At 39.3% G+C, this 25,342-nt stretch overlaps 1 protein-coding gene across 1 annotated transcript in view; it reads right to left on the reverse strand.

Moving 5' to 3' along the window:
- CAP2 (cyclase associated actin cytoskeleton regulatory protein 2) overlaps positions 1-25,342 on the reverse strand; it is a 119,524-nt gene that overhangs the window by 74,052 nt on the left and 20,130 nt on the right. Inside the window, exon 4 of the mRNA XM_007129169.4 lies at positions 8,427-8,504. Coding sequence (XP_007129231.3) covers positions 8,427-8,504 — 78 coding nt within the window. The remainder of the gene's footprint in view (positions 1-8,426; positions 8,505-25,342) is intronic.

Here is a 25,342-nt window from a genome sequence, read left to right on the forward strand (position 1 = left end):
ATTACCAAGGTAATGTTCTGGCCCTGGAAAGGCTCATATGAAAAGCAAAGGCTTCTTTTTGCCTCACTTCTCCACCTATAACATGAAATGCTACTCAGGAAGCTGCTGGTTACAAAAACTTCAATCCTGTAGCTATCTGTATGTAACCAGTTTTTACCTGCTCTTTATAGATTGTATTTGAGCAGATGTTTCAGTTGGGTTTAAGCCTATCTCTTCTCTAGAAATTAAAAGCGTATATTGCCTTTGAGTGCTTTTGGGTTGGTAGTGAAGAGAACCACCCATTTAGCAATATTAATGAGTCAAAACTTATGCATATTTATGAAGTGAAAATAAAGAGTTAATTTGGAAAAGGCCATAAAGTGAGTCACTGGTTAGATTCTAAAGTGCTACTCCTTTTTGAAATTCTGTCCACTGGAAAATACCACTGTTAAATGAAAACATAGCTCAGTATGACATAAAAGGTGAAAACCTGTTAATTTTTATTTTTCTTGCAGTTTTATTTTCCTGTTTTCCAGATAAATGTAGAATTACATATTTAAAAATCCATTAAAAATACTGGCTCAGCACATATAATTAATAGCAGTTACTCAACAGAATATTTTCTTCATACCTTTGTATGAAGACAAAAAGCTTTAAGGCAATCTTTTAAAGTAGGTGTTTCATTTTACGTTAGGGCCAGAGTTATTTTATTGCATTACGTTACCTGTCATATGTCCCCTAACAAGAGAACTTGGCAGCACTAATCATGGCCGAATCTTTCAAGAAGATTCAGCAATCCTGACTGAGCTACGCTGTGACATTTTCTGGGCACGGACTTAAGGAACACTTAGGAGTTTGGCTTTGTTCATTCGTTTGCTTTTCCTTTACAATTTCCAGACCTGCCACTAGCACAACCTAATTTACCCAAGGCATGCTCTCAGATCAAAGTCACATGACTACTTTGCTTGGCATTTTGAAATATGGGACAATAATTTTACACCTTACGGTAAAACATTACAGAGGCAAAAAAGGATGAACTCATTCTAATTAAAAGAAACTCTGAGATATCTATATACATGCATCTATATCTCTATCTCTCTCTCTATACCCAAGAACAATAAAAATAAATTCAACAGCTAGATTTGAAAGTGTTCTTGTCTTTCTCTGGATGGGAACTTGGGGATTAGCCTGGAAAACCCACTTGGGTGTTAAGAAAGGTATTTCCACCGAGAAAGACTTCATTTTAGTCAAGCCACGTTACCCACTCTGGCAGACTGGTGACATGCTCAACGAATCTGTGAATTCCTCCTTCCCAGCATACAGGGTGATTGAATTTGCCACCTCCCTTGCAGCTAGGAATGTCCAAGAGACTGAACGAAAGTAGAGGCGACACATGCCACTTCCAGGTCTGACCCATAAAACCTTCCCAGGAATGATCCTGTGTTATCTTTCCCAATTCAATGGCTGAGGACTTAGAGCCAGGTAGGGGCTGAAAGATAGAGGAAGCCTGGTCCCCTGAATGACCATATGGAAGACTGTCAACCAAACACACCAGAGAAGACCTTAGGTGAGCAAGAAAAAAAATGTCTACGATGTTTAGTCATTGAGAATTAGGGACTTTTTCCTAAAGCAGTTGGACTGCCCTGACTAAAACTGAATTCTCCTACTCAGTCACCTGACCCTTGCGTGCTTTTTCTCATTCAATCTTCACAGTAACTCTGTGGGACAGGAACTAGTATCCCTATTTAAAATTAAGGAGGGACTTCCCTGGCAGTCCAGTGGTTAAGGCTTCCATTGCAGGGGGCATCGGTTCAAACCCTGGTTGGGGAACTAAGATCCTGTATGCTGAAGGAAGGAAGGAAGGAAGGAAGGAAGGAAGGAAGGAAATAAGGAAACACGGGCAAAGAGAGTTCAACCGCCTTCTCCTAAGTGAGTAACTTGACAAGCTGGTTAGGTTAGAATGGCTCAGTGCGAATGTCTCGCGGACTTTACCAGATTAGTCAGTAGTCACCTGGAAAAAGAGAAAAGATTCTCAAATGTAGGAGACACCGATGAATTTGCTTTTCTTGCATTTGGATTAGCAGAGCTAATGAGCAGAAGATGTGGGCCTCAGATCCAGGTATGCCCAAGTCCAGAGTCTCTCCTCTTAACCACCCCCACAAATTAATACGTTTGATGAAAATCTCAAACATATGGGCATAAACCCATGAGTAATCTGGATCTACCAGTGTACCTACGTAATTAGCTCAAGTCCTAAGGTTAACACTACTAGGCTTTCTTGCTTAGTTTAAGATCAATAAATTATCAACAAATTGGATGACTGCCCCATGCCTTAGAAAATCCTTACTGAGTGCTCTGAACAGAGCACCGTGCTGGGGCATGCATATCACTAGATGGAGGAATGGACGGAAGGAGTCTCTCATCTTCCTTTCCCTTCTAATTTCTCAGACTGTTTAGACAATGAAAGGACAAAAAATGTTTCAGATTCTTGCTCCATGCACAGGAAGGCACTATTTCCTTTTAAAATGCAAGCCCAAATAAAGACAGAAAAGGAGAGGGATGGGTAGTAGAAACTCTTTCTCTCACTTCTGGAGGAATAAAAAACTCAGACTTCCAGTCTTTTTAATAGAATAAAATCCACAGACCAGTCAATGACCATAAATTATCTTCCCTTTAGTTGGAAACTTTCCAACTTCCCTTTAGTTGGAAACTAAACTTCCCTTTAGTCAGAAACCGGTACACATTAATTCCATGAAAATACACACACACAATTTCATTGTCCGGTCTTAGCAGCGTAAGGCATGTTGGAGAAAACATGGAAAGTGTGGGTAGGAAGGAAGGCAATGCCTTCTGACTTACGGCACAACAGACGTGTTTCTCCACCACACCGGTGCTTCCTACCTGTCCGAAATTAAACAGGGCTAGAGGTGGTGGGGCCCAGGTGGCAGACCTCCCCAAACCCCTGGCGATAGCCCTCCTTGGGGGTGATGCCCATCCAGGACTTCAGAAGCACTGGTCCAGTAGAAGTTACATTTTCAGCTCAGGCTAAAATTTGGGGGCCACTCATGGTAGAGATGATTAAAGATTATCTTTCACATCTCTCCCTGGTGATATGAGATGTCTCAATGCGAAGAGAAATCATTTCCCCTCTCCCAATTAACTAAACACTTCCTACAGTTTTACCTGGCCATGTAACTCCTATAAATGACTGTGCAGTGCAGTTCTTTTTATGTGTAGTGTGAAAAGAACTTTGGATGGCGAGTAAAGTAATGGGCCCCGGTCTAGATCCCATGGCCAGGTCATTAATGTGTCACTGAACTTCACTTTTCATGCTTGTGAATTAGAAATATCCTATTTTCCCTAGATCCAACTGGTATAAAAGTAAATGAAGAGTTGAGCACGCCCGGGTCCCTTGAAAAATTCTGCACGTATAGAAGAGGGATTTCTTGGCCATTTTCCATGTGAGACTCCTTCTATCAACTGGGAAAAGATAGGCTTTTTAAATTATCACTAAAATTCTTAACAACGATACTGTAAGGACTAGAACAATCTTTTGCCCAAAGATCATTTTTATAAATTACAACAAGGGGAGAGAAGAAAAGCATGTTCTGCACACGTTTTATAAGTTGATCTATATCATGAGCGTTGTAATATGTCTGTAATACGAGAGGGGTGCTTTCAAAGTGCAAGATGTGATGACCCATTAGTACATCATGAAATCAATTCAGTGGGTCATGAACTGCCTTTAAAAAAAGAAGAAAAGAACAGAGCGATAGAATGGACTAGATGAAATATATCATAATGAACTGTACATGATAAGGATAACTGTTGTTTTGAGAAACTGGGTGATGAAATAAAATACATTTTTTCCTACGGGTCAAGCTTGAAAAATTTGAAACCCTTCATAATAGAGAATATAAGAAACGTGTTTCTTAGTCCAAAATGAGAAAGGAAGTTTGAAATTGGATTGTCATCATCGTCAATCAGGGCTGTAGGCGAATCTCTTATCTTACTTCTTCCAGGATAAACGGAGGAGTGAAGGTGGAGGAATGGGGGTGGGGGACAGGGAAGAAGCAGCAAATGGTAGGGCGGCTTCACATTTCGGTCTGTGGCTCACGGCCTTATTTAAAAAACCAATTAACTGTTTTGGAGTCTGGCAAGGAGGAGGGAATCAAGGCAATCTGGATGAGTTTTCTATTGGTGCATAAAGAATTACCACAAACTTAGTGGCTTAAAACAATATACATTTAGCATCTCACAGCTTCTGGGCAAGGTGAAGCTGTATTCTCTGCTCAGGGTCTCACAGGGCTGAAATCAAGGAGTCGGCAAGGCTACATTTCTCTCTGGAGCTTTGGGTCCCCTTCAAAGTGCACACAGTCATTGGCAGAATTTGATTTCTTACACTTGTGGGATTGAAGTCTCTGTTTTACTGCTGGCTGTCAGCAGAGGGTCCCTTCTCAGCTTCTAGAGGCTGCCCTCTTACAATGGGGTAGCTCATGTGTTCAAGGCCAGCAGGAGAATCTCTCTACAGCCACAATGACAGTCTTACGTGACATTACATAATCACTGGAGTGACTATCCCATCACCCTGATCATAAACCTAATCAAAGGATCGATATCCCATAAATTCACAGCTCATTCCTACACTCAAGGGGAGAGGATTATACTGGGCATGTATGTAAGTTAGGCCGTGGGACTCTTGGAGTTGGTCTTAGAATCCCTGCTAATAGTTAGAATTTACCAAAAGCAATGACCATCAAGCATTTAGAACAACTTAAAAGAAATGTACACCAGCCTCCCACAGGACATGAACAGATGTCTCTCTACAAAAAGCCTCCATGGTCAAATAAGTCTGGGAAAATGTAGGTTTAAGTAATATTTTACATGCTACTTCAGTGAACAGAGTATGGGATTTTCCCAAACATATTAATCCAGGAAAATATTTTTTTGAGTTTGTGCTAAGTAAATTCACCACTTTATTAATATTAGTGTAATTACATCAGAAGCACTGCATTACTGCTCTTGGACTGTCATTTTATCTCCTCCATGATGCCTTTCCTGATCACCCTTGTCTGCAAGATCCCTACTTCCCCGAATTTCGGTAGTACTAATGGTTTACCTTGCTTGATTGGCTGTTTGCTTATAATTGGTAAATATAAAATACTTTTACATTTTGATGGTGACCCTCTACAAAATTTAATCTCTTTGAAGGCTGACACTCTGGCTTAAAGCAACAGTGAAGAGCACTGGAGACAGCTGTGTAGTGGTGAAGCATGCTGGCTGAGAGTTCTGGGGGGGCAATTCACCAGCTTTGGGACTAGTGAGCCAGCCAGTTACCCTCTCTCTGAACATCTTCTGATTCATCTTTAAATTGAGATTGCTGCAAGAGATGCTTTCTAAGGTCTCTTCCCATCGAATACTCTCTATGTGTTTTCCCAAGCCCTGCCCCATCTCCTAGGGGGCCTAGCCCATAATAAGCACTTGATAAATATTTGTTGACTGATTAATTGCATGCTTGCACCACTGTGGATTCCAAGATGTTCTAGGAGGTTGCTAGCTTCCAGCTGGCCAGGTGCTCAGCCCCAGTCTGGGCATCTAACACACACAGCCCTCAGACCACAGGTGACTTAATGCTGGTTTGGCCTTGCCTTATGCGTCCACAGCATAAGTGGTCACCTTCATTAGCATGATGGGAGGTACCCCTTGGGAAGTCCTCCTACCCTAAAATATCTTCCCTTCCCAATGCCTGATATTCCTTTTAAAGATTAATTTTCTACCATTTTCTCTCACAGCCCTATTATAACTCTAAGTAAATAATTATGTAATTGTTTAATAACATCCTCTAGAAAGTAAGTCACCTTACTTTCATACATACATAGGAATGTAGGGTGAGCAAGAGATAAACCTCTGCTCTTATAAGTCACTAAAATTTTGGAAATGTTTGTCAACGTAGCGTAACGCAGCCTGCTTTGATATAGACATGCTAGGAGAAAAGAACACCAGTTTGCTATTTGACTATGAAGGGATTTTGTGCTGGTGGAGATTTCAGGCGGGGACGCCTGTCTCGCTGCTCAAAATGTAGCAACAGACCAGTAGCATTAGCATCACCCAGAGCTTGTTAAAACTGTAGACTCTTGGGCCCCATCCTAGATGTACTGACCCAGACGCTGCACTTTAACAAGATCTCCAGGTGATTCAGATGAAGATCAGAGTTTGAGAAGTAGTCAGCTAGAGGCGGCTAGAGGCGTAAATTTGAGAGCCATCCACACACCACAGGCTCTTAGGGTGCAGTCCCTGGCCCAGCAGCGTCACCATCACACGGGAACTTTTCAGAAATGTAGATTCTTGGGCCTCAACCAGGACCTACTGAATCAGAGACTCTGTAAGTGGGGCCCAGCAATCTGTGTCTTAAAAACCCTGCAGGCGAGTCTCATACACGCTAAAGTTCGGGGACCACTATCATACATCAATGAGAGTTGAAATGACAGGAGTTAGCATTCTCCTGAAAGAAGAGAGGAAGGCATGGACAATTATAACATTGTTCCTATGGGAAGATACAATCTGTTTTATGATCATCTTTATGATGTATCTTCTAGAATGCACACTAGGAATGTCTAGGCCTGGTGGACTGCTTTTCTATTGAGTGGAAGCAACTAGGACAGTGCTCTGGGTTAAGAGGGAGGGCACAGAAAGGGAGGTGGGCATCAAAAAATTGCTTTCTATTTTGCCTACTGATCTTCTGGGGCTTATTACTCTTGGAGTACTGTGATAAGTGCTATAGGGAACATTTCCAATGAATGCCTTTCCTGGATATGAGTCCCCTGAAACATCCATTCCTCTCCCTTTCACCAAGAATGCAGTAGAGTAAGAAGGGGCAATTCCAGATGTTACACCCAAGAATCTGCATAGCCACATGCTAAGTCACACATTATCCCTGACTATGGCTTATTTGGGGATGCCACAGTCCCAGTATATTCATTCATTTGTTCAGTCACTCACTTTATCATCCGATATTTAATGAGTGACTTTTACGTGCATGGCCAATGGAGAGGCCTCTTGTTCTGTGCTTAGAAAAGGGATTGAGTGGAGCACCGGCCAGGAAAGTAATGGTTCTTTCCTCCATCTGAGACTCAATGATGCAATGAAGCCACCTCTCCTCTCACTTCAATCACAGAAAAGGTAGGCTAAGGCTGTATCACATTGTGATTTCCTAGTTTCACTGTTCTCTTTTGCAAAGAGAAAAAAGTCAGGGATTGAGAAGGCCAAGGAGGAGACTGCATCCACGACGGAACACAGAATATCTCCATCCCTACAAAGCTGCCTGCCTGGACTGTGTGCTAACTCCTCATTTCCCACGAGGGACATGATACATCCATCCAGGGTGGGGTGGGGGTTGGCAGCTCTGGCTGCAAGTTATCCGGTTTTGGTTTTTTTGGCCGCACTGCACGGCATGTGGGATCTTAGTTCCCTGACCAGGGATGGAACCCGTGCCCCCTGCGATGGAAGTGCAGAGTCTTAGCCACTGGACCGCCAGGGAAGTCCCTGGCTGCAAGTTAGAATCACCTGTGGAATCCATAAACCTCTTAAGGCCAAGACCACTCCTCAGACCAATTACACCAGAACCTCCTGGAGCGAGATCTAGGCACTGGTGTTTAGAAAAACTTTTCCAGGTGATGCCATTGCACAGCAGGGCCTGGGACCTACTGCTCCAGGGAGGGTAAGGTCCCAGGTCTTGGTTCTTTATGAAGCCGAGCTTCACCCTCTGAAAGTCAAATCCTAGCTTCCTAGGATTCTCAGCCCAACTTTTTCAACTTTAGGAGTTTGTTTTAGAATTTAAAGTGAGCTATTAAGTTTAAGCTATTGTGTTATATTTCAATTATCTTTTATATTTATATGGTTGTTACCGAACTTCAGATGCAGAACATTTAGTCAAAACAACAATTCTTATTTTTTCTTATTTAACAAGGTATGCTGGTAGTAGGTCTACTTCTTAATGAATAATTTCATTCATTACACACTGAGCCTAACAATGCTATTTGTCAAATAGGAACTAATCAAATTCACACATAGAATTTACAGGTGAGGATAGATGTGAACAGTTTTTGAAAACAAAGCAGCACAAAGTATGAACTAAAAATTAGTAGCAAATACTTCCTTGATTATAAAATGGCTGTGAGACTAGTAAAAAGAATAGGATACAGATGACATAAATAAATTGACCTTTTAAACTGGTGATGTTGATTGTTGCAGTATGAATTTGGCCATAATAAGATTATAAAGACAGAAGAAATGTTTCATACTATGATCTGGATTAGGGACAGAACTTGCAGTGCTATACATCTCATTTTTGGGATGTCTCTCACAGTAACTGGTTCTGTTGCTTCCTTGTTTTCTATCTTACACTGCCCATTTCCTAGGCAGCCCTGGCTCTCAGGATACACTCTTACCTCTTGGGGTTGTTGGTACTGAGAGGCCATCAGAAGGAAAGCTCGCTGGGCCTGGAAAGCACCATGCACCATTTCTGCCTGGGAACAAAAAGGAACAGGAAAGTTTAATTGTTTGAGCTCCTAAATGGAGCATTACCACATGATCCAGCAGTTCCATCTCTAGGTATATACCCAAGAAAAATGAAAACACATGTCCACACAAAAACGTGTAAATAAGTGCTCACAGCAGCATTATTCATAATGGCCAGGAAGTAGAAAGAACCAGAATGTCCATCAACTGACGAATGGAGAAACAAAATGTGGTATATCCATACAATGGAATATTATTCTGCATTCAAAAGAAATGAAGTGCTGATCCATGCTACAACATGGGGAACTTGAAAAACATTATGCTGAGTGAATGGGGCCAGTCACAAAAGACCACATTTGTATGATTCTGTTTACATGAAATGTCCAGAATAAGCCAATCTACAGAGACAGGAAGTAGATTCGTGAGTGCCAGGGGCTGGTGGGAGGAAGGAATGGGCAGTGACTGCTAACGAGTATGAAGCTTCTTCTGGGGGTGATGAAAATGTTCTGGAATTAGACGGTGGTGGTGGTTTCACAACTTGGTGAATATACTAAAGATCTCTGAATCATATACTTTAAAAGAGTGAATGTTATGATATGTGAATTATATCTCAACAAAGCTGTTAAAAAAAAGTTTGAGCCCCAAAGTGCAATTGTTTTCCAAAGGGTGTCTCTCCTGTCCTCTTTCATGCCCCAATCTGTTCCATACCTTCTAGTGGAAAGAAAATTGTCCCTTAAGTCATCCCCATAAAGATATGCTCACCAAGGATATATGTATAAGTATAACTGATTCACTTTGCTGTACACCTGAAACTAACACAACATTGTAAATCAAATATACTCCAATAAAAATTAAAAAAAATACAAAATTTTAAAAAGAAGGAAAAAAAAGATATGCTCACCGAGAGCTAGTGATTTCTACCACTGTTCAGTAAGACTGATCTGAAGGAGATTTTAGTGCTACCTGGACTCAACTCCGCCCCAGAAAGGACTTGGGCAGATGGGGATGTCTTTAAACACATGGTACCATATTCCCTTATCCTTACCTTCTACCCATGCTTAACTAATTAATTAATTCTTTAATTTTTAAAATTTAAAAAGTTACAGAAGAGTACCAAGAAGAAAATAATTCCAAATATTCATATCACACAATCAGTCATTTTTGGCATTTTTTTCCAGTTTTTAGGAAAATTCACACAGCTGTTCTCCTAAGACAAAGCATAATGATTTAGAATAATTTTTTAGTGCCATAAGGTACAAAGACTAAAGTTTTTAAAAAATGCCTCACAACCTAGAAATAATCATTATTAATGTGAGATGAACATCATGGCAGCCACCATTTAAGATCTATATGCAGAGAGACTTTGGTAAAATGGGACCACACCTTAGGTGCCATTTTTTAAAATAAAAAGTATAAATTTTAATTATAATTGATACTAAAAATGAAAGAAAGAATTGATAAGCTTCAAATAAAAGTTTCTGCACTGTAATAATTATGTCCTAAACGATGATTCTAAGGTAAAAAAACATAAAATATTAAGAAATTGGAATAATTATGTGTTTATACTTTAAACTAATACATGATATAATTTTAGACAATACTGATTGACTCCTTATTGGGAAAGATGAGAACATAAGGACTTCCCCACTTCTTTCTATCTCTGGTCCCCATTTTTCATATTTTTTAGTTATTATTTTTACTGTAACATTAATTCCCATAGCTATTTGAGAATTAGTTCTACATTTAAACCTACCTAGTGGTTCTCACCAGTTGTTTTACCATGACGTCTCCATTTCTGAGTTATTCTGATTTTTTTAACTGGCTGGACTCCCATTATCAAGTATGTTCTTCAAAAAGGTCTCAAAGTTGCTTAAGTTCTTCAGTCTCAAGCATGTCTCCCTGTCCTCTATATATTTTAACAACATCTTGGCTCGATATAACATCCCTGGGTCTCTCTCTCTTACCATGTGCAGAGAGCATAGCAGTGAATGTGGCAACGTGGAAATCTAAGCCACCTTGATTTTGCTTCTCCCTTGTGGGAAACTGACTTTTCTATTTTGACACCTGAAGAATTATTTCTTTATCCTTGGATTTTAACGGCTTTACTAAGTTATGTTTGCATTTTGAGCATTCTGTGTTATATTTCTTGGAATAGATTTGGCCCTTTCTTCATTTATGGGAAATTTTCTTATATTACTATATCTTTCAAAATATCTTTTGTTCCATTTGTTAGATTCTCTTCTCAGGGACTCCACTTATTATCCTCATATTGTATAATATCTGAATGTTTTCATATCACTTAGATTCTCTCTCCCTCTCTCTGCCTTTAATTTCCTTGTCTGTCATTTACTGTATTTACTGTGATTATATCAATAGTTTTCTCTATTGTTGGTAAACAGATTTTCAATAAGGTCTCATATACCTGAACATTTCTAATTTATATTTCATTTCTGTATTAATGTTGTTTTTGGTTTTTATTTGTTAGACTTTAATTTCCCTTTGCATTTCATTCTTATTGTTCTATCACCTTACGCTATTTAAAAAATATGTTTATACTCTTATTAAGTTTTAAGTTACTTATTAGTCTAAGAGTCTAATAAGATTAAGCCATAGTGAGGAATCTGTTTCTGTTCATTGTTTTATTTTCTTTGAGGGCAAGCCCATGTCTTTCCTTTGTATGCTCTGTTCCTCTCTGACACACTATTTCTAGTCACCATGTGGGTGATTCCTTGAGTTTTCTGCCACCATATGAGAGATTGGTTTATTTTCCATTTCAAGCAAGAGTGTTCTACCTAATCTTCTGGGGCCTGATGGAACAGGGGACGGGGAAAGGGAGTGCTCAACTTTTCTCATTATTTTTCATCCAAGGGTTTTTTTTTTCCTACTGACAAGAAAATGCTTGAAAGCAAACCAAGATTTCTAGATCATTTACATTTAAAATCACAAATTCATCACCATCAACATAACAGATTAAGTCTTATGAATATTTAAATGAGGGTATATTTTCCATTTTGGAGCACACCATCTCCTCTTTGTCCTGGTAGCCTGATTGCTGGGATTATACTTCTCAAAATCTCAAATTCTGAATATTCCTTAGGGAGATAGTGGATTTTCAAATTTTACTGTCCTGGAGGCTACAATGACCTTATGAATGTGAAGCTCTGAGTTACATGAATGTTTATCCATACATCAAAATGTGTATTTTCAGTGGATCAGAAGGACTTTTGTCAGTCTCTAATGACCACATTTCCAAAAGAAGATTATGAAATAAAACTCTCCACTGCTTGCATATAAATAAAAGAACTGCACGTCTCCCAACAACGATAATATAGAAGTATGGTCCTCGTCTACAACAAGCCTTGTGGAGTTAGCTGAATTATAGTTGCTGCGGGAACAGTAATTTGGGATTGCCTGACTTCTACAGTTAAAACTGCAGCTCAGAGGTGGCATTAAAAACAATTTTGGAGTTATCCCAAGATGAACACTATCATTGGCCTTTTTTACTTTCCCTAGAAACAACATTTAGCCTGTTGCTAACCGAACAATTTTCCAGCAGGTCTGATTAGCCAAGATGGCCAATTTCATTAATTAGTCTCTTCCCCCACATGGACTTTCACTCAACAACTGGGGTGGAGGTAGGAGCACAGAATGGTTGAATATCTAGCTATCTGCTTCAACTCTCCCTACCGCTTTGCTTATGTAGACAAATCTTCCTGAGGATTCAGCTGTGCACCTCTTTCAGCTTCCTGGAACTCTGGCCACGATTAGCAGACCCTAAATCACATTCATTTTTAACTTCATCAGTCCACGTTTCAAAGGATTTTCATTCCACCTCTGACATACTCTGACCTACCTGCTTCTTACTTCTGGAAAGTTCCATGAGTCCCCTCAACCAGACAGCATCCTATTTAGGAGCAATTTCACTGAACCTGCTGAGTTCTGATAACTTGAAAGGGAGAATTTGGCTCACTCAGGCAGTTCAAAACATTGTGAAAGAAAAAGCCAAACGTAGGGATTTTCAGTAACAACAAATAATTGAGGATTTTTGCTGAGTTTATCACACATGTGCCAGGCTCAGAGAGCCTCAGTGACCTTTGTGTGTATACATGCACATCTATCTGCTTGTGAGCACGTGTGTGCAGAGAGGAAAGGGGCAGTTCGGGTAAGAGGCAAGGCTGTGCATTTTGTTTGAACTCTAGCAATTATCACTTAGGCAACTGGGGTTCTTAGATAGATAGGTTGGTGGACCATCTTGTTCTGTGGTCCTAGACAGTAGGAGAATGAATTTCAGTAATCAGTTTAAAGCAAGCCTCGGGACAAGCAGACACCAGTTAATATGACTTATTTCCACCTAATCCCCTTGGGAGAGAACTGAATCACTGGGGAAGCTCAACTGACCTCTATTCATCAAAGCTTTCCATTGTTTCATTGGGAAGCTACAGGCCACAAACTACCATGTGGATGACAAAATGAACAGGTGCAACTGGGAGAAAGGGTACAGGTAATATTTGGAGGAAATGCAAAAAGCATCCAGCCAGGGTGCCTGTGCTGAAGGCATTTCCAGATCTTCTGAAACTGCATCAGCCCTCTTCTTGACAGCCAGACAGCCAAGGGAAGGGGATCCTCTTCCTCTGACTGAAGGTCAGGGGAATGGGCATCTGCTCATCAGGTGCAATTTTTGGGCCCTGGGAAGGTCACTGTCAATGCCATCTTCACATTCCTCCCCAAGGAGTCTGCCAATGTCCCACATTTTACAATTAGAGATATTGTGTTTTTAGATCTTATTCCTTAGGGCCCTCTAATCTACCCTAAAGGAGAAGTCCCTTGAGTTTCAGCCAATGAAGAGGTAAAAGGGGACCTGATAGATGAAGGCAAGACAGGAAAATGGGCTAAAAAAAGAGGTGACAGGATGCCAAAGACAAGTTTCACCTACTTCACGATTTTGCTTAAAACAAGATTGAAGATGCTTAATTTTGTAGACATAAACATAAGCACTGACCCTACAAAGTTGGATTATGAAGTCATCTGTGTTGACATATAAAGAGCCATGAAGAAGACTTACACCAGCTATTCTCAACCTTGAGTTTTCATTATAGTCACCTGGAGGGTTTGCTAAAACAGATTGCCATGTCTCACCCCCCAGGGTTTCAAATTCGGCAGGTTTGGGCGGGCCCAAGTATTTACATTTCTAACGAATTATCTAACAAATGCTGCTTGCTATAATCACTTAATTAGTTCCAGGAGTTTCTTCTCAATTCTTCTGAATTTTCTACATAGACAAAGATTATGTCATCTGTGATAAGAGACAGTTTTATATCTTCCTTCCCCATCTGTGTGCATTCAAATTCCTTCTCTTGCCTAACTGCGTCAGCAAAGATTTCTAGGGTTGGTGAGAGGGGACATCCTTGCCTTGTACCTGATCTTAGTGGGAAAGCTTCAAGTTTCTCACCATTAAGTAAGATATTAGCTGTCGATTTCTTGCCGATAGTCTTTATAAGTTGAGAAAGTTCCTCTCTGGTCCTAGTTTACTGAGTTTTTATCATGAATGGGTGTTGGATTTTGTCAAATACTTTTTCTGCATCTATTGACACGATCACATGATTTTTCTTTTTTAGTCTGCTGATGTGATAGATTACATTAATTGATTTTTGAATACTGAACTAATCTTGCATACCTGGGATAAACCCAATTTGATCATGGTGTATAATTCTTTTTATACTTTTTTGGATTTAATTAACTAATATTTTGTTGAAGATTTTTGCATCTATGTTCATGAGAGATACAGGTCTGTAGTTTTCTGTAGTTTTTTTAAAAAAATGTTATTTATTTTACTTTATTTATTTTTGGCTGCATTTGGTCTTCATTGCTGCGTGCGGGCTTTCTCTAGTTGTGGCAAATGGGGGCTACTCTTCATTGCGGTGCACGGGATTCTCATTGCAGTGGCTTCTCTTGTTGCGGAGCATGGGCTTTAGGCATGAGGGCTTCGGTAGTTGTGGCACGCAGGCTCAGTAGTTGTGGCTCATGGGCTCTAGAGTGCAGGTTCAGTAGTTGTGGCACACAGGCTTAGTTGCTTCCCAGCATGTGGGATCTTCCCGGACCAGGGCTCGAACCCGTGTCCCCTGCACTGGCAGGCGGATTCTTAACCACTACTCCATCAGGGAAGTCCCAGGTCTGTAGTTTTCTTATGTCTTTGTTTTATTTTGGTATTAGGGTAATGCTAGCCTCATAGAATGACTTAGAAAGGATTCCCTCTGCTTCTATCCTCTGAAAGAGATTATAGAGAATTGGTATAATTTCTTCCCTAAATGTTTGATAAAAGTCACCAGTGAACAAATCTGGGCCTGGTGTTTTCTATTTTTGAAGCTTATTCATTATTAATCCAATTTTTTAAACAGATACAGGCCTATTCAGATTATTTGTTTCTTCTTGTGTGAGTTTTGGCAGATTCGCCTTTCAAGGAATCGGTCTATTTCATCTAGCTTATCAAATATGTGGGCATAGAATTGTTCATAGTATTCTTTTATTATCCTTTTAGTTTCCATGGTATCTGTAGTGATGTCCCCTCTCTTTTTTTGTTATTAGCCTGGCTAGAGGCTTATCAATTTTATTGACCTTTTCAAAGAACAAGCTTTTGATTTTGTTGATTTTTCTCTACTGATATCCTGTTTTCAATTTCATTGATTTTTGCTCTAATTCTTCTTCTTTTTCTAGTTTCCTAAGGTGAGAACTTAGATTATTGATTTTAGATCTTTCTTTGTTTCTAATATATTCATTCAATACTATAAATTTCCCTTTCAACACCACTTTCACTGCATCCCCTAAATTTTCCCTTTTATTTAGTCCAAAATATATTTTTAAATTGAGGTATAATTGACATGTAACACTGTATTAGTTTCAGATGTATGACATAATAACTCAATATTTGTATATAGCGTGAAATGATCACCACAATAAGTCTAATTAATATAATACCTAAGTTCAAAATATTTTAAAAATTTCTTCTTTGACCTATGAGTCCTTTAGAAGTGTGTTGCTTAATCTCCACATATCTGGGGATTTTCCAGTTACCTTTCTGTTATTGATTTTCAGTTTATTCCATTGTGGTCTGAGGGCAGATATTATATGATTTCTATTCTTTTAAATTTGTTAAGGTGTGTTTTATGTCACAGAATGTGATTTACCTTGGTGAATGTTGCATGTGAGCTTGAGAAAAATGTGATTTACTGTAATTTGAAAATAATATGCTGAGGTATAGTTTTTTTGGCATTTATGCTGCTTGGTGTTCTCTAAGCTTCCTGGATCTGTGGTTTGGTGTCTGACACTAATTTGGGGAAAATTCTCAGTTATTATTGTTTCAACATCTTCTGTTCCTCTCTCTCTTTCTTTTCCTCTAGTATTCCCATTATACAGATGTTACACCTTTTGTAGTTGTCCCACAGTCCTTCGATATTCTGTTCTGTTTTCTTCCCCAGTCTTTGTTCTCTTTGTTTTTTGGTTTATGAAGATCCTATTAATATATCCTCTAATTCAGAGGTTCTTTCCTCAGCTGTGTCCAGTCTACTAATAAGCCTATCAAAGCCATTCTTCATTTCTGTTACAGTGCTGTTGTTGTTGTTTTCATTTTGGCCAGTGTAATTTTATTTTATTTATTTATTTTTATTTTTATTTTTAACATCTTCATTGGAGTATAATTGCTTTACAATGGTGTGTTAGTTTCTGCTTTATAACAAAGTGAATCAGCTATACAGTAAAAAAGCGTGCATGAAAAGATGAGCAATATAAGCAGAGAGATACAAATTCTAAGAAAGTACCAGAGAAATGCTAGCAATAAAAAACACTGTCCAAAGCTCTTGTTCTGTTCGGGTCACCTTTTAGAGAAGTCCATCTCTGTTTGCCAGAGAACTCTGATTGCCATGTGTGGTGTGGCATTCGTAATCATGCAGTCAAACATGTAATCCTGGATGGGTGTCCCTGACTGCACAGTCCAACTCAAAATACATGGATTTCCTTTGCCACAGTGGTACACAAATGGTGCCCTGAGAAGGTCCCCTCACGGGGACTTGAGTGGGGACAGAAAAGGAGGATGGGCACAGGCCACCTGCTGTCTGCACCCAGCCCCCAGTCCTCTCTCTACCATCCCTTCAAGCAGAGCTTGTTACAGTGTTTTTTATCTCTAGCATTTCTCTAGTTCTTTCATAGAATTTGCATCTCTCTGCTTATATGGTTCATCTGTTCATGCATGCTCAAGCAGAGCTTGTTACAAGTGTTTTTTATCTCTAGCATTTCTCTAGTTCTTTCATAGAATTTGCATCTCTCTGCTTATATGGTTCATCTGTTCATGCATGCTTTTTACTTTATCCATTATTGCCCTTAGAATATAAATCATAGTTGTTTTAAATTTCCAGTCTGATAATTCTAACATCCCTGCCAGTTCTGGTTCTGATGTTTGCTTTGTGTCTCCAAATTGTGTCTTTTTCCTTTTGGTACTTTTCTTGATAGCTGGCCATGATGTACTGAGTAAAAGAAACTGCTGTAAATAGGACTTTAGTAATGTGGTGTTGAGGTATGAAGGGAGGGAAAGCATACTTTAATCCTATGATTGGGTCTCAGTATTTCAGTAAGTCTATGTCTCTGGAGTGTGAACTTTACAAGTGTTACTCACTTTCTTTCTTCCCCCTTTTATGGGACAGGATGGCTAAAGTGGGCCAGACTTGGGTATTTCCCTTCCCAATGTGAAAGACTAGAGCCAGGTGGGACTGAGCATTTCCCTTTTCCAGGTCAGTTAGGCCCTGACAATAGCCTACAAGGTTAGGCTCTGGTTAGTCAGTTTCCCCTGGGGTCAGGCCTTACTAAGAGCACAGTACTCTGGCTTATTTCAAAACGCTTCCTTTCACCTTCCCCCTGCCAGAAGCCCAAGGAGATTTTTCTCCAGTATTTACTGTGGGAACCTGGTTGAGTTTCTAGACATAAACCTCACAGTATTGTTGGGGGGGGGGGCCTGTGACTGGGTCCCCCTGGAGTTCTTAACTCTCAGAGCTGTCTGCACTGAGCTTCCAATAATTTGTCAACTACAGTTCAGGTTTCCCTACCCCAGCACTGGTTCCCTTGACAGTTTCACTCATGAGTCTCTGCTCCGTTAAGCCAAAACTCCCTGTATTCACCTGTTTCTCTGATCGTGGGGGACAGCAGTTTTCCCCGTGTCCTCCCTTATGGACCGAAGAACAGTTGCTTTTTCAGAGTTCAGCTTTTTCCTTGTTGTTAGGATGGAGTGTTGACTTCCAAGCTCCGTACATGCAGAACCAGAAACTGGAAGTCCTTCCGCCATCTTTTTTTTAATAATGAGAAAAATCTTATTCTGTTTCCATTTTCAGACACTTTGGAACTTCCATCCCAGCTTCATCCTTTTGGTAACAGAGCATTTCCCCATTACCTGCCTTTTGATATATGTATGTAGGATTGTGGATAAGGCGGAGGGGCGGGGAGGTGTTATGAACACCTATGTGAGAGGGTCTTAAGGGCTTATCTGGTGGAAAGGATGCTGGGACTGTGATGATAGGGGGTCACTAAGAGACTCTATGAGAAACATTCTATTTTTACTTGGATTGTTTCTGTTTGTTAAAAATAGCAAAGTTCTCTAAAGGTGCTTTTATCCTCAGTGCACGAGACTTTATACTCTGTTCTTAATATTGTTATTTTTATCGTATTTATCTGGAGATGCTTGGAGGGGACTAAAGCAACACCCAAACTGGCCCATCACTGACAAGAATAAAACATACAAGTACACAATGTCTCTTCACTATGACATCTTTAGTTCCCATGGACTTTTGCCTATTTTGCGTAAGTCTGGGAAACGGCTCTCTCTTCCCTATGTGCCAATAGGAAAAGGCACAAAGAAGCAAGCCAGGATTACCACCAACAAAGAAAATTGTACATCTGCTTGTGCTAAAACTTGTTCTGAGGGCAAAATCTGTTTTGTCAGTAATGTAGTCTAAAGATAGAAGTTAAGAAATGAGAAATCAGATTGCTACTTGTTGTTGACCCTGGAATTGCCACAGTGACACTGGAAAAGGGCCAAGTTTTGCTTGGACTACAACTGTCCCCTTGACTTCAATTAGCATCTTAATATCTCCCCTGGACTACCTGTACCCTTCTTGGCATGTGTCACTTGTCCTTATACATATGACCTGCACAGATCAGTGCTGATTCTATCTTATCAAGGAGGAAACAGGACTTTGAACAATGTCCTGATGAAATAAATATGCCACGATATCAATGGTGGTTAACTCTGAGTAGTGGGATTATGACTGGTTTCTATTTTCTTCTTCATACATTTATTTGTCAAATTTTCTACATCAAACATTTAAATTTTATTATCAGAAAAAATTATTTAAAAGATATGACTGGGGCTTCCCTGGTGGCACAGTGGTTGGGAGTCCGCCTGCCGATGCAGGGTACATGGGTTCGTGCCCCGGTCCGGGAAGATCCCACGTGCCGCGGAGCGGCTGGGCCCGTGAGCCGTGGCCGCTGAGCCTGCGCGTCCGGAGCCTGTGCTCCGCAACGGGAGAGGCCACAGCAGTGAGAGGCCCGCGTACCACAAAAAAAATAAAATAAAATAAAAAATAAAAGATATGACTGAATACAATAGAAGATTATTATTTAATTTCATAAACAGAAAGTAATTTCTGAGTACCTACTATGGTGCTAGGTGCTACGAGGTATAAATCAGGGGAAACAAGTCATTAACCCAGAGAACGACTAGTGACTGTGAGTAACAAGCAACAAGGTACCAGTTGTGTGGAACAGACAACATCTGATTTTGAAAGGAATGGATTGCTGATAACCATGACTGAAAAGGTAAGTTTTCCCATTTAGTTAGCTTGACAAAACATAAGAAGTACTCTCATAAAAAAAGGGAAAGTATTTTTTTTTTTAAAGAAATGATTTCCTTCTCTCTAGAACCCAGGAAGCACAATGCTCGGTGCCCAGACATTTCTAACCATCGTTCCTCTTAACATGTCTCTCTGGCTCTTCAAGACAACAGCGTTCCCTAAAGCCTACAATTCAAACACAGCTTTTTTTTTTTTTTAAGTATCCAGTGTGCACACAATAAAATGGAGTCTAAATTTACAGTCTGACCAGGAGAAGGAAGCAGTCATGTCACATTCCACTTACTTATAAATATGTTGGCAGTACTCCATTAAATCATAAAGACATGTTAATTTAAAGACTCTGGCCTGCTCAGATACCAACCAAGTCCCTGTCAATTTCAGGCTCTGCCTTAGCCAAAGCATATATCAAAAGGGCAATAATTTTATGTTAGGTAATTGTTATAAATTAGTATTTTTACTGCCCTTACAGTTGACTATTTTTTTTTCAGTGATACCACTTTCATTGGCAGAGAAAGGTTGCATGCTTACTGAATAGAGCTAAATAGTTATGCAGCCTAGAAAGGAAAGATGAGTAGGTAGATTGAAAATGTCAATGTGAGACTACTAGGCACATTTTATAAAAAAAAAAAAAAAAAATCATCCAGGCACTGGTAATAAAAGAGGTTCATTCTTCATTAATAGGACTGTTGCCTTGACAACTTCCAGCTCACATAAGTATTTACATCAGCCATGGTGCACAGTTCTGACACTAAGGAACAGCTCCAACGTGTCCTTTCTATATCCATGCCTGAAATCGTCGATTACACAGCTCAGCTGCATTATCGGTTTCCATTAAAGTAACACCCAACCAACCCCATCCAGAACATGTCACATCCAGCCCCAAAGAAGCAATTTAAACAATTTTCCTGGCATGTCAAATAGATAAAAGGTAGAACTGATAAATGGTCTTCTTTTGCAAAAAGAATGTTTTATAGGAGGACATATAGCTTTGTTTTTATCTTCTTGTTTGTGCAATGGAGGGGAAAGTATTTTTTAAAAATTGATTCCATGAATAATAATGTGCATTCAAATCATGCACTGTGTCCCTAAAATTCTTATTTTCCTTGTTTGTAATTATCACCAAACAGCCTAAAGCACTTTTAGACACTGAGGGTATGAATCAGTACAATGTGTGTGGTGGGGAGGAAGGGCAGGGGGGGACGATAAATATTAGGGAGCATTTACCATTGACCTATCACTTCCAATGCTTGGAATTTTCCTTGAGAAATAACTGTACAATTATAAAATAGTATTTGTACAAGGACATGCACTGTAATTTCATTTCTAATAGGGGAAAAACTGAAAATACGTCAAACATCACTAATTTTTTAAATGATTATAAATACCACTAGATGACCATCCTTGCCGGGAAGGGACTAGGTGAGGCTGGTGGGGAGGCCAGGTGTGCGTCCTCTCAGAGTCACACCCTAGGACCTCACTCATCTCACCCACGTTTGGGCTCTGCATTCTTGTACGTATTATTTCCCCTACATACAATTTTGATTGTTTACATCAATTATGGTGTAACCATACAATGACATACTATGTAGTCATCAAAAAGTGATAGTATAGACCTCAACTTACTGACATGGAAAGAGGCCCAGAGCACATGGTCTAAGTTAAACAAGCAGGCCACAAAAATAGAATGTGTAGAAAGTTTGTAAAATCTATAATATAAAACCAATCACTGTAATTTAAAAAAACCCAACATAGAACTTTTCTAAATAATTAATTGTAAATTATATTTTAAAAAATGAAATATTTGAAATAATTAAAACCAATGAGTATTTCTTGGGACGTCCCTGGTGGTCCAGTGGTGAAGAATCCCCCTTCCAATGCAGGGGATGCAGGTTCAATCCCTGGTCGGGGAACTAAGATCCTACATGCTGCGAGGCAACTAAGCCCACGCACCACAACTGCTGAGCCTGGGTGCCTCAACTAGAGAGGCTGCGTGCCGCAAACTACAGAGCCCACACGCCACACCTAGAGAGAGAAAACCCACATGCCATAACTAGAGAGAAGCCCGCATGCCGCACCGGAGACCTGATGAGGCCAAATAAATAAATCAATAAAACAATGAGTATTTCTTAAGGCATCGGACTAGGAAAAAAAAAAAAAAGAAAACACTATTGTATATTTAAATCTGTTTGCTTTTCTGACAGGTAGAATATTGTTACAAGTTTGTAACTGAGCAAAACTATTCTCTGAAATAAACTTCATCTTCAAATTCAATCACTGTGTAGCTACAAAACACTTGGCAGATTGGCCCTTCTTTGAATTCTCTAACTTGCTTTTCTAACACTTAAGGAATCTAAAGCATTTTATCAACATGTTTAAACTAAATCTTTTGACTCAGGAAGCCAGAACTGCTTCATGGTTGATGAATTTGGGGTATATACAAGTAAAGGATACTTGGCTGCTCTAATGAATCAGAAAAATTAGAGGCAACAAGTACTCCTTATTCTAGAATGCACTGTAATGCTAAGCATTGTCCTTTCATTCTGTATTATTTAAGCCATACTCTTATTTAACTTTCAGGCATATGTATAAGCCTTTGGTCTCCAAGTAGGTAATAGGCTCTTGAAGACTAGGCCACCGGGTGCCGATGTAGAAGGGCCTTTATTACACCAGAAGCTCGGTAACTACCGCTAAAGAATGAATGACTGAAATTATTGGAAAGCAGTGTGGTATAGCAGAGAAACTGTGAGCTTAAATCTTCAGATAGGCCTTAGACAGAATCCAATGCTGCTCATTTCTAAATGCATGGCTATAAGCAAGTAACCCAACCTTACTGAGACTGGGCTTCTTTGTCTCGAATTTACGTACCTTAACAGGTTCTCCTAGTGATCAAGTAAAGCAATGTTTGTTGGCAGCTGCACGAAGTGCCTAACATCGCAGGTCCTCAATAAATGCTAGTTCTCTTTCCCCTTCTTTACAATTGCCTCTGTCACTAATATAGAAAATTTAAATAAGGCAGGGAAATGAAGTCTATCTCTAGTGACTATAAAATTTAGCTACAAACCAGATTTTGTTCATTTGTCAACCATATAGACCCGACATCAATCCATCTACACTAAGGTCTCACTATGAACACTCAACCTAGGAAAGTCCTTGCTGAACACTGGTTCCCAGAATCCCCATGGATTCCCAGGCATCTTGGACTCCTGACCATGAGGTCACCCTGCAGCCAAGCTGTGTGGGATCAACACCACTTGGTGCCCACATTTTCTCACTTGTCTTTTGCTGCTCAGTGAAATCCCTTCCAGGCAATTCCTCGATTCCAAGATTTTTTCTTAAAATACCAAATATTCGTTTCCCCTTCTTCTGATGATAACAGTTTATACATGCTTGTTATAAAAAGTTCAAAAGACATGGATGTTTAGGAAGTAAAAGCTTTTGGTAAGTTTACCCCCCAAAATTCAATAAGTATCCTTCCAGACTTTATTTTCAATAAGGCAAATCTTTCTTAAGTTTAGGTATCACCTCTTTACCCTTTCCTTTCAATTCCTGCTCCATTATCCTTAGAAAATCTCTTTTCCTGCCTTTTTGGGGTCCCATTTGTCAATTCCAAAGTTATTCTTATAATCAAAGGAGAGTAATTATACACTCATATAAAGAAAAAGAAAAATCCTGTGCTTGGTAGAGAAAGAAGAAAGGAATCAGGCCCAACATCAGCTGAAAGTATGCATAATCTGCATAGAAATCCCTATCTAGTTCTAAGTCCTTCTCTAATTAAATTCACACTCGCCTAGGTATCAGCATTCATAATAAATGACTGTTTTTCATTTAATGTTATTGTTTTCCTGCTTCATTTAACTAAAAGCATAGTGGAAGAGTTTTTCCTAACATTTTGCATTACATAGTGCTACTCAAAAACCTTCAGTGAAGGGCTTCCCTGGTGGCGCAGTGGTTGAGAGTCCGCCTGCCGATGCAGGGAACGCGGGTTCGTGCCCCGGTCTAGGAAGATCCCACATGCCGCGGAGCGGCTGGGCCCGTGAGCCATGGCCGCTGAGCAAAAACCTTCAGTGAAGATTTTCTTTTTAATTTCTCATCTATCACAGACTGATAGTTTTGTAAAATAAATAAAATAGTCTTACTAGAAAAATGAATAAAAACCAGACACACAAAGCATTAAGTCCAAGTTTTTTAAATTACCAGACTTAGCAGCCTTAAAATTACCGTTGGATTGTTATATAAATTTTCAACGTCTTACTCACAATTTTTGTACTCATCTCATAGCAGACGATTAGCAGGGTTTGCGGATGGTGGTGGTCTGTGTACTACACATGGAGTAATACTCTTCTGCATCTTTGCATAGGAAACAAACCACCCATCCCTTACATTAGGTCTGTGGGCAAGTGTCTTCCAAGTTTCTAAGAACTAATTTGCAGATCAACTTTGGGGTGGGAGTCCCTATTTAAAATTTGGGACTGTCTGAACTGGACAAACTGAGACAATTTACTGAATTTTTCACTTTTCACCCAGATATTTAAAATTATATAAATAAAACTAAAGACTCCTGAAACCAGGGAGAGCTGGTTATTGGAAATATGCCATGAAGTCCTGGACAAAAATTCAATTTTCCAACAGGTCCTTTTAGACTCCAAAGTTATTTCTTGCCTGAAGGCTATCATTTTAATGTTAATGGTTGAAGGGGAAAGCAACATGCCAAAACCCAATGCAAACAGAAAAACCAAACAAAATCCTATTTCTTTTCTGAATATGACCGTCCGTTTAAAGTACTTACAGTAAGGTTCACAAAAATATCCTGTCACACATAGCACTCATGAGATTTCTACTGCGCTACAAGTCAATATACTGATGGATTTTCCTATTACTTATGAATTCTCATCTAGCTTTCTTAAGGTGCCTTAGAGCTCTAGTCTTTCAATGGCTCACTTTCCTCAACTATAAAAGAGGAATGAGAATAAAGGGAATGAGGGGGGTACTACATACATTGTCAGGGCTACGACAAAACCAGGACATGTGTGTGTGTTTGTGTGTGTGTGCACACATGATAAACAAAACTCTATAGAATCTATGTTTCTCCAATATTTCACTTGCTAATTCAGGACATAAAACCTGGCCTTGATTTTCTTTTAACTCCTCATCTAGGATATTGCTTGATCCAATTGTCAGCCACAGTACATTCATCTATTCATTGATTCAATAATTTGTTAAGGATTTGATTCATTTTCAATCATTCATTTAGCAAAAATTTATTAACCACCTACTATGCTAGACACTGAGAGGGCAAGAGGAAAACAGCATATTTCTGGAACCTTGAAATAGATCCCAAGACTCAACAGGGGGGCCCAAAGGGATAAATCAGACCACCTATTCTGTATGTTAAGCTGTTTAACCAAAGCAATTGCAAGTAAACTATCAGCATTCCAAGTACCTTGCCAGTTAAAATATTTATTTTGCAAAGCGTTTTCTGAAAGGGAAAGGATTTCTATTGCAAACACATATAAGTGATAAATTATTAATTCATTGAATACCCTGTTTTTTTTTTTTTACATCACCAAAACATCTTATACTTGATATATTGAAAAGAATTGGCTGGTAATGAGTTATAAAATGTATAAACTGTTATATTTTAAAACTTACCATGTTAAACCATAATCTAAATACAACTGGAAAGGGAAAAACATACTAATGGTAAAAAAGCACATTTTGTACTTGCCTCACGCACACTAAGAAATCTGAAAACACATATCCTACAGTTAGAGTGACTCTTGGGTCAGAACACCCATATATTTGACCAAGACTGTTTTTTCTTATGTGTAGTTAATACAGCATTATAACAAATTCTCAGGTGAATAGTGGATAGACATGTGTGTGTGGGCATGTCTGTGTGTGTGTGGTGTGTTCTGTGGGGATGGTTGCTTGAATAGAAATAACAAGATAATCTAAAT

Source organism: Physeter macrocephalus, chromosome 18 (assembly GCF_002837175.3).
Source record: "Physeter macrocephalus isolate SW-GA chromosome 18, ASM283717v5, whole genome shotgun sequence".
In the NCBI taxonomy this organism is placed as follows: Eukaryota; Metazoa; Chordata; class Mammalia; order Artiodactyla; family Physeteridae; genus Physeter; species Physeter macrocephalus.